The following is a 10,640-nucleotide window of genomic DNA, read 5'->3' as shown; positions in this document are numbered from 1 at the left end:
TCCTTTAATAGGTGACATTCCTCCGTATCATGACCATGATCTCGATGGAAGTGGCAATACTTACTATGGTTCCTTTTGTCGGATGGTGCTCTCATTAGTTGAAGCTTCTTCAAATAGTCCTTATCCTTGATAATGGCAAGGATCTCTGCTCTTGGGGTATTTAAAGGAGTAAACTGGTCGACTCCCTGCGAGGACGATGCTTTTCATTTCAATCCTTCCTTCAGCCCTCACCCTTATGTTCTTCAGGATGTTTTTTCTTTTCCTTCTTCTCGGTATGCTCTGCTCTATTCGCCTGCATAACTTCCTCAGCATTGATGTACTTCGTTGCCTGACCTAAAACATCCGTAAATGCAAGTGGGGGAGTTTTGTCCAACGATTGAGCGAAGGGACCAGGCCTCAGGGCATTCTGGAATGCCACCATGGCGACACTATGGTCGAAGTTCTCAATGCTCAGAGCTTCCATATTGAAATGCGAGACAAAATCCTTCAAAGAATCACCTTGGTTCTGCTTCAAGCTAACGAGGGCCATAGTGGACCTTCGATGCCTTAGAAGAGGAGCGAAGTGAGCCAGGAAATTGCCCCGAAGCTGCGCAAAATTAGCTATTGAGTGATGGGCCAGGTTTGAATACCAGGCGCAAGTGTGCCCTTCTAGTGTTGCCAGGAAGACTCTACACCAGATTGCGTCAGAGGCATCTTGCACCATCATATGAGAGGTAAGAAGATCTAGGTGATCCATTGAGTCGGTAGTCCCTGCATAGGGCTTGATAGCTGGAATGTGAAGATGCTCGGGCGGTACGACAGCCATGATCTCTGGGTTGAGAGGCTGATTTATCATCATCCCCCTAGACTTCCCTTGCTTTGGATTCAAGGCTGCAATCTCCTCCTCCAGCTGATGCAACCTTCTTTCCTGTTACTGCGTGTACGATATGCTGGAGGACTCTGTGGCCTCCCCATGCTCATCCTCTCGCCCACTCCCTCGAGGGTCCGCCTGGCGCGAGCAAGATTCTTCCTCAATTGGGGGCTCCTGCCTCCCTTCCTCTTGAGAATGATGGGCTTGCTGGTGCTGGTCGTCCAGAAAGCTAGTGAGCAATTCCGTCAAACGCTGAACCTGATTCTCCAAAAGTGTGATCTGATCAGGCGGGGGAGGGGGATTATCTGGGCTCCGATCTCTCCCTCACGGGCTCCTCGGAGGATTGTTATGGCTCAGTTCTGGGGCAGGGTTACCTCCAGCAGCCCGAGACTGTTGCCTTCTAGTCTCCATTGAGACGAAGAAAGAACCTGAACGTAGTAACAAGTCGTATTGGAGAGACAGAAAGAGAAAGACATCGGCCCCACGGTGGGCACCAATTGATGATGCAGTGGCCGATCATCCTCTCCCTGTCTTCGGACCAAGTACTTCCAATGGAGTCGGGGACTTATTCCCCCGGAATCACTCCGATGTTCAAGTCAGATTACGGGATGAACAAAGGTTTCAAGTATCTCCGCTTTAGATTTAAAGAAAAATACGCATCAAAAATATCTCTTACCTGTTGTCGATCCTCTTCATTTTATCCTCCTACTAAGGTAAGGATCTTCTTTCAAATTACCGGGATCCTTATCCCATTCTTCGCAGAGCTGGGATCTTACCGATATGAATTCTATAATCGCTTTCGAGGAGTTCGTGGTAATTCCCATCTCCATGATCCTCGATGGGATGGTTGATCCCGAGGAATCCAGAGAATCCTCGCCGAGTAACAGGCTAGCTAGTGTGGTGATACCCATCTGCCACATGTCTCCTCTAGACCCGAGTAGGATGATGTTAGTGGAGTAGCTCATTAGTAAGCATGTGGCACTATTGTCAATGGCTATATTTTTAAGGTATTGAAGTAACAATGGGCCCGAGGGTATTTTCCCTTATCAAAAAGCAACACAAAATTTCGCAATGAAGTGGCTGAAATCCTCACCTATCATGATTCAAATTTCGATACCTTAAACCATAACTACAATCAACTTCACTCTACCCTCCAAACTATTCTCAATGAATTACTGGCCCTCTGCATCAATTACTCTACCCACGTACCTCATCCAGAAGTGAATCCGTTCGCTGTTGGAGATGTTGCCCACCAGCCCAACATACCACAAACCCAAAATTCCTCTAGCACCTCGCATGACCAAACCCAAACCCACCTCAAATTGAATTTTCCTACCTTTGGAGGTGATGACCCCACACGATGGATTTACAAAACAGAGCAATACTTTGAGTTTAAAGACATTTTCGATTCGCAATGTGTTTAATTGGCCCCATTCCATCTGGAGGGGATAACATTGTAATGGTATAGATGGTTTGCAAAGATCAAAGGACCTCTAACCTGGAACGAATGTACTCAAGTTGTGCTCCACCGTTCAGTCCAATTAATTACGAAGATCCATCTGAGGCTCTCTCTCGGCTCAAGCAAACCACCACAGTGCAATCATACCAAGAAGCCTTCGAGAAACTATCTCATTGTGTGGATAACCTTCCTGAAAATTACTTGATCAAATGCTTTATCGCAGGACTCTGAGATGATATCAGGTTGGATGTAAAGGTCAAGCAACCCAGGACACTTGCAGACACTATTGGCGTGGCACGACTAATTGAAGAAAGAAACAATTTGCAAAGAAGAGTTAATAGCAATTACCGTCCTATAAGACCGTTACCAACCCACGAAGCAATTCCCATTCATCCGCTGGCCTCCTTGGTCCTCCCCCTAGTCAGAAGCTACCATCTCAAGTTAATCATGTTCCCGTTCGACGCATCACATGCCAAGAAGCAAAGGAGCGAAGGGAGAAGGGACTTTGTTATTATTGTGACGAGAGGTATACATAGGGACACAAGTGTCAACACCCACAGCTCTTCATGATTGCTGATTGTTCCCTTGAGTCTGAGCCTGACGACACTAACAATGAGGCTGAACTTGAATTGATAGAGCCTTTACTTGAAATATCTCTCCATGCCATGCATGAGACTAATCACCCACAAACCTTGCAGGTGATTGGAAAGTTGAAAAATTGAGAAGTGGCTGTTCTTATAGATGATGGTAGTACTCACAACTTCATTGATCAATCCACTACCTCTAAGCTCGGGTTACCAATTATTCATGGAAATTTCTTTAACGTAATGATTGGCAATGGGGAACACATTGAATGCACTGGAAAGAGTCTTGGTCTTACCTTGATTGTCCAAGCTTGTCCCATAAGAGTTGATTTTTATATACTTCTAGTGGCTGCTTGTCCAGTTGTCTTAAGAGTGCAATGGCTAGAGACATTGGGTCCAGCAGAAACAAATTACCATCAACTAACCATGACTTTCCAACAGGATGGATAGCAACATACGTTCCAGGGATTAAGTCGGCTGGCCTTGGAACCGTTGGAGACCAAAGAGTTGCTTTAACTCACAAGTCTGGGATATTTTTTGTAGATGCTGTCACCTGAAGGTAGTAATGCAGTAGCCATGTTATGCTCCCAGCCAAAAGAATTGCGCAGTCTCCTCAATGAATTCTCCACTATCTTCGCTCCACTAATGGGACTACCACCTCGATGCCCACATGATTATAGGATTCAACTCAAAGAAGGTCAAGAACCCATTAGTGTTCACCCCTACCGATATCCTCATTACCAAAAAGTAGAGATTGAAACCATGGTGAAGGAATTTATGGAGTCAGGTGTCATCCGTCCAAGCTCCAGCCCCTTCTCCTCTCCAGTATTACTTGTCAAGAAAATTGATGGGATATGGCGATTTTGTGTTGACTATAGAGTTTTAAATGAAGCCATCATCAAGGACAAATATTCTATACCAGTGATCAAGGAGCTGCTAGATGAATTATTTGGGGCCAAATAGTTTTCAAAGATTGACCTTCGATCGGGGTACCATCAGATATGGGTAAGGGAAGAGGATATTCACAAAACTACATTTAGGACCCATGAAGGGCACTATGAATTTGTGGTCATGCCCTTCAGGTTGACAAACGCACCTTCCACTTTCCAAACCTTGATGAATGATATATTTCGGCCTTGCTTGAGGAAGTTTGTATTGGTTTTTTTTTTTTATGATATACTCATCTATAGAAAAACATGGGGAGACCATTACAGCACTTGAAATCAGTATTGTTTATTTTATCCATTCATCAATTGGTCGCCAAGCAATCCAAGTGCAGCTTTGGAGTTCTACAAGTGGATTATTTGGGGCATCTTATTTCATTTGAAGGCTTAACCGTTGATCCAATAAAGGTAGATGCAGTCCAGAATTGGCCCAAACCAACCACTGTTAAGGAAATTAGAGGATTCTTAAGGCTACCAAAAATTCGTCTGCAGCTTTGGAGGTATCGTTGTGCCCCTGACTCGCCTAACATCTAAGGAAGGGTTCCATTGGACCAAAGAAGCCAAGACAACTTTTTACCAACTGAAGCAGGCCCTCACTTCCCCCACCTCTATTATGGCTCCCTGACTTTGCACAACCATTCATCATTGAGTGTGATGCATGTGGTATTGGTATTGGAGCTATCTTATCCCAACAAAATTAGCCAGTTTCCTTATTTAGTAAGGCACTCAAAGGTACTGCCTTGGTTTTACCTACCTACGATAAAGAAATGTTAGCCATTGTCAGAGCAATTCATAAATGGCGACCGTATCTATTGGGTCATCCTTTTATTGTTTGATTTGATCAACGTAGTTTAAAGTACCTGCTTGAACAGAGAATCACCACCCCAACCCAAATCTGTTGGCAGTAAAAAATAATGGGTTATAACTATGAGATTTAATATAAGAAAGGGGTAGAAAACCAGGGGTCGATGCCTTGTCACGTATAGCCGAGCTCAAATTTCATGCAATTTCGTTGCCAAGGGCAGATTGGTGGGCCATTGCATAGCAGGAAGTAACAGCTGATTCTTTTTTCTCTCTCCTCAACTCGGCTTCAACCGCTAACCCACGTAATTATTTGAAGAGGGATAGAGTTTGGTTAAAAAATGGGATGCTATTACTCAGTCCCAATTCCTCTCTAATTCCTAGAGTCTTACAAGATAGTCATTCTTCCGTAACGGAAGGCCATTTTGGATTTCGTAAAACTCATATCCGCATTCGTGCCAATTTTTTATGGCATGGTATAAGTTCAATTGAAAAGAAATTCATCAAAGAGTGTGATACTTTCCAGCTATGCAAGACGGAATGCTTGCTGCCAGCGGGATTACTATAGCCCTTGTCACTTCCTGAAAGATTTGGTCCGAGGTTTCCATGGACTTCATTGATGGCTTACCTTCTTCATAAGGCTACAACGTTATTATGGTCGTAGTCAATCGATTGAGCAAATGTGCCTATTTTGTTCTACTCAAACATCCTTATATAACTCTCTCAGTGGAAAAGACATTTGTTAATCATGTGGTTCGACTCCATGGAGTAGCCCACTCAATCATTAGCGATCACGACAAAGTTTTTGTGAGTACATTTTGGAAAACTCTGTTTCAGCTATAGGGAACTGCCTTATGCATGAGTTTCAGTTATCACCCTTAATTTGACGGCTAAACGAAAGTTGTTAATTGTACCTTGGAGTAGTACCTTCATTGCTTCTGTCATGACCAGCCACTAAAATGGATGTAATGGCTTGCTTGGGCCAAATTTAGCTACAAGACTAGTGTTCATTCGGCTACCAAAATTTTTCCATTTGAGGCGGTCTATGGGGTTCCCCCTCCTAAATTGACCTCTTACATACCTGGCACCACTAAGGTTTAGGCGTAGATGATAATCTTTGTACCCACGAAGAGATTTTGGCTGATTTTCGACATAATTTGGAGATGGCTCGCAATCGCATGAAGGTTCAAGCTGATCGTCATCACCGAGAGGTAACCTTTGACGTGGGTGATTATGTATATCTTAGGTTACAATCTTATCGACAACAGTCTGTAGCATTTCGGCGTTCACTCAAACTATCCCTTCGATATTTTGGGCTACACAAAATCACAGCTCGAATTGGCTCAGTGGCCTACAGGTTAGAGCTTCCAAATGGGTCACAAATCCATGATGTTTTTCATGTCAATCTCCTCAAGAGGCATATGGGTCCCTTGCCAGTTTCCGCTCAACTCCCTCAAGTTACTAAAGATGCCATCCTCATTTCCTAATCAGAATCTATCCTATCCAGCCGCATAATCCAGAAGGGGCGTCACCGTCCCAAAGAAGAGGTGCTAGTTAAGTGGGTCGGGATTCCGGTGGAAGATGCTACTTGGGAAAATCGGAGATGTCTTCTCCAAACCTATCCTGACTTTAATCCCAGAGGACAAGGATTTTAGCAAGAGGGTGAGAAATGTTAAGTGTCACGCCATGCAACACTTGAAATAGAGAAGACATGGAAGACAGACTTACTTGCAGTGGACTTAGTCAAGCTAGCTGCACTAATTGCAATTAAATAAATTACTGTTAGCATAATTGCCATGTTCTATGTTATTTCCTTGATTATCACATTCAGTTAGCTGGTGATAACAACCATATTCCATGTTTCTTTATTGTGGGTCATGTTGTTGGTCATGTCCCTTGTTTTCTGTTGTAGTCTGTTTGATAGAGTTTATGTATGGATAGTAGTAGATGAAATAAAGGTATCGAGCTTTTGTCCAATTTCTCCAATCTCCTTCTTGTTGTCCTCCTTGTTTCTCATCACACATTTGATTTGAGATTCTGATTCTGAGCTTGATTGTATGATACCACATATATTGATACTACGATTTAGGTTTTTAATCCTTAGTTTATTTTGAATGTCTACTCACAAAATTTGAGGCCATACTTGTGATGTTCGTTGGTTAATGTCAAAACGATTGTGATGTTCGACCAAAAGACGAGTAACCTAATGTGATGTTTGTTCGGTGATGATAGAGAATGAATTAAAAAAAAAACCAAATATGTTTTGAGATAGTATTTGTATTAACACACAAAGATAGGCAATTCACAGGACAGAGTTAAATGTGTTTTGTCTCCACAAAGTTGTTTCACATTGCAGTGAATATTAAGAATTTTGAGCATGCTTGAAAAATAATCCTATTTTATTTACGACACTAATGATTTTCAAAGTGGGGAAGAGAGATTTGAAGGAGGACAAGGATTAGACTCATAGGTTAAAGAAGGGTTTCTAGGAAGGATGCATGCAATTGACAGTGAAAAGCCATGGGACAAAGAGTGAAAGCCTACTCACAAAGGACCTAGCTAGGTTGTGATTGATGTTGCATAAACAAAAAAATTATATAATAAATGAGATGTTAAAAAGAAACACTATTAATATTTCTTTGTTTTCTTTCTTTAGGGTTCTTTCTTAAGAGTGAACATCTTCACTTGATTGATTTCTTGTTGTTTTTTTCCATTTTGTCTATGGATGTTCCCTTTGTTTCTTGTCCATAATATCCCAAAAAAAGGCTCTGGGTGTTGTCTTCTCAACAACTAGCTTAAATCTAATCAATTTGGTCTCTTTTTTGTGGATTTTTATGGCTTAACTTTGTTTTTGTTGATAGGATGAATCCGATTTAATTGGGGCTAGAGACTAGTTATTGGAATTGTTTTCTCCTATGGCATGTGTAGCTTTAGTTTTTGTGAGTATTTATCTTGGCTTTGGCTTTGACTTTTGTTGTGGTTCTGATGCTTTTGGTTTTGCTTGTCCTGGCATTAGCTCAATTTATATGTTTTATGTTGTCTGGGTTTAATTAGTTGTTAAGTCATCGGGTTTCATTTCTTTTACCAATGATGTAAATTTCATTATTACAATACATTATGTATAAAATGTTTGTTACGGTTGTAATTTTATCCGTTTTCTTATGTTATATTTAAAGTTTAAACATTTAAGTATTAATTTTTAATATTAATTAGTTATCCTTTTTTTTAATAATTTTATCCATTTTCACAATGTGATCTTTTTAAGTGGTGTTCTTTTTATATACAGGAATTGATTGTCATTGATGATCTTTTGTCTGCTTTGATTGGAGTTGAAGGACGATACATTTCGATCAAAAGAGTACAAGGGAAGGATGATAATTTTACCTTTTAGATTGATGCATATATGGATTTAGTATTTTAGGTTAGAATATTCTCTTTGTGAAACTCACCCTTATGACCTTTTGTTAGTAACCATTATTCTGAATTTTTTTTTCCTTGAATTTGTTATTCTAGTTTTTTTTACTTGTTTGTTCAATTTTATACCCTTCCATGCATAGCTTAATAAGTATTTGTAGTTTCTTATTTAATTCTTTGGGTGAGTATGATTTATAGAGAAATTGGATGACTATGAGTTCATATAATCATTCTTATAATTTTATATTCTTACTTGAGGCTGAACTCCTTTGCAAATGGAATTTGTTTTTTTGAATTAAAATTGCAGAAGTATCATCCCATACTTTTGTTTCAGTTCGATGTGATTTAAATTTTAGTTTGTTATTTATGATTATTAATTTAAATTAATTTTGTTACAGAATTAGTATCTATGTTTATAGATTTAAAGCTCCTAAATGGTCGGTGAAAAACAGATCAGGTATGTAAAAATTTAAATGCTATTGTTTGATAATTAAGTTAATTTAATAATTAATTATATTTCAAAAAATAAAATATATTTATTTTATTGACGGAATTAGCGATCCCATTCTAGCGCTAAAAATATAATTTTTAAATTTTTATTTATTTTTTAATTTTTAATTTTTTAATATTTTTTAGTGACATAAATATTCGTAGCTAAAATAAATTTTTTATTTTTTAATATATTTTAGCTATAGAATTTTTTAAAAAAAATATATTTTAGCAACAGAATATTCTGTCACCATATTAATTTCTTATTTTTTTATAATTTTTTTTAAAAAATAGCGACTCGACTATCCAAACCCAATCTAGCCCCTCCCTCACGGCCCAGTCTTGGCCCATCCCTCAGCCCAATCTCGACCCCATTCTGGTCCTGGGCAAGCCTGTAGCAACGTCATTACAGCATTTACTAGGTATCCGCACATCTACCCCATATCTCATTCTCACTAATGGTGGATCCTATCCACATTAATGAGGGTCTCGTCGATACTATGCTACCACCATGCCGCCACTTGGAAACTTCCACCGATGCCAGATACTCAGTCTTATCACCTGCAAACGCACGACCTATGCATGCAGGAGGACTTCTCCTCCTCCTATATCAACCAGTTCTTTTCAGAACCAAGGTATGTTCTGCTTTCTAACTTATCGATACACTACCATTTCTTTACTCTCTCTCACTTGAGCGTCGGAGTGCTTGCAGGTGCCAACCACTCCCCGAACGGACCCGTCGTCGGAACCCGCTCCTTACTATTACAATCCAGTCTCTGACCACCCCCTTTAACCGTGCCTCAGCCCGCCTTTTCGCAGCCTCCATCACCTTACCGGCCCGCTGCTTCTCCAAACTCAATTTTACTTTAGCATCCTTAACCTTAGCTTCCTTTAGCTTTGACTCCATGAATAACAAATGAGTGGCACTGGCAACGCGTAGTTGCAGCATCTCCACCCATCGATATAACCATTCCTCCCCAAAGGAGGCAAGCCTCTTTTGATCGACTTCCATGAGGAGATGATCCTTGACAAACTTCCCCGACCTAAAGGCATGGCTCTAGGGACTGTCCTCGGCGTCGTCGCAAACCCACAGACTCGGCCTTGGAGCGTGCATCAATTGGGCGGGTGCCGGCACACCATCAACCCGGATTTGAACCCGAAGGACCCGCAACATTAATAGTCAGTCCAGAACTTGAAGAACCCGGCGTATCAACAGCTTGACTCAAAGATCCTGGTGAATCAGGAGCTTGATTTGAGGGCCCCAATTCGACAGCTACCCTACATCTCTTCTATTGAAGAAGTGCCTCCTCGACCTCTGGCAGGGAGGGGGTGCCAGCAGCAATCGCATAAATTGGTCGGGCGTGAATAGGACCCTTCAGCTTTGCAACAGTGCATTTCCCCGTCAAACGTCTCGGACGACACCTCGACTCTCTTCTCCGCCACTCGCCTCGCCACCTCTTTCACTAACAAACTCGATGCCCTTTGACCTAAAACAAGAAGTCCCAATAAGAGCTATCGATCAGCGAAAACCAAAGCAAAGACACGTAGTAACGACATACCCATATACTCGGACAAAGCCCGAGGATCAGCCCCTAAATTCCACGAGCTTTGCATACTCGAGCTGGGGGAAAACGAAAAGGCATCTGCTAGGGCCTGGTCCTGCAAATCGAGACCTTCATACTCTACCTCCATAGGAGGGTTCGATTTCGGCTGCCAGTACAGGGGGTATTTCTCCTTGCCTCCCTTATCTAGGAAAAAGCTGAGCTTCTTCTCGTTCGAGCAAACCTTGAAGAAGTCGTCCTTAAAATGTTTAAGGGATGAGGCAAAAGCCTTCAACACCAACTTCCCCGTACGACCGGTCAAAGTAATCCAACCACCCTGGTAGACCCCCTTCAAGTGATAGCAGTGGAAGAAGACAGCCTTGGTAGGTTTATGGCCAAGAAACTCAACCAGCACTTCGAAACTGCAGATAAAACCCTAACTATCTGGGTGTAACTGCGTCGAGGCAATGTCCATTGCCTCCAAAATCAAACCCTAAAACTCAGTTAGAGGAAGCCGCAACCGTAGCTTCGTAAACAACACCTCATACATATAAAGAA

General features: G+C 41.4%; 1 protein-coding gene across 1 annotated transcript; it reads right to left on the bottom strand.

Annotated features, from left to right (window-relative positions):
* Positions 1–220: 220 nt before the first annotated feature.
* LOC127787534 (uncharacterized) lies at positions 221–805 on the bottom strand. The gene has a single exon (XM_052315592.1). The coding sequence runs from the start codon at positions 803–805 to the stop codon at positions 221–223; it is 585 nt and encodes a 194-aa protein (XP_052171552.1).
* Between the last annotated feature and the right edge of the window lie 9,835 nt (positions 806–10,640).

Source organism: Diospyros lotus, chromosome 12 (assembly GCF_014633365.1).
Source record: "Diospyros lotus cultivar Yz01 chromosome 12, ASM1463336v1, whole genome shotgun sequence".
NCBI lineage: Eukaryota > Viridiplantae > Streptophyta > Magnoliopsida > Ericales > Ebenaceae > Diospyros > Diospyros lotus.
This window is presented reverse-complemented; position numbering and strand designations above follow the sequence as displayed.

Bases quoted from the DNA above. Each gene is read 5' to 3' on its own strand.
- LOC127787534 (XM_052315592.1), bottom strand. From the start codon at position 805: ATGGCTGTCGTACCGCCCGAGCATCTTCACATTCCAGCTATCAAGCCC.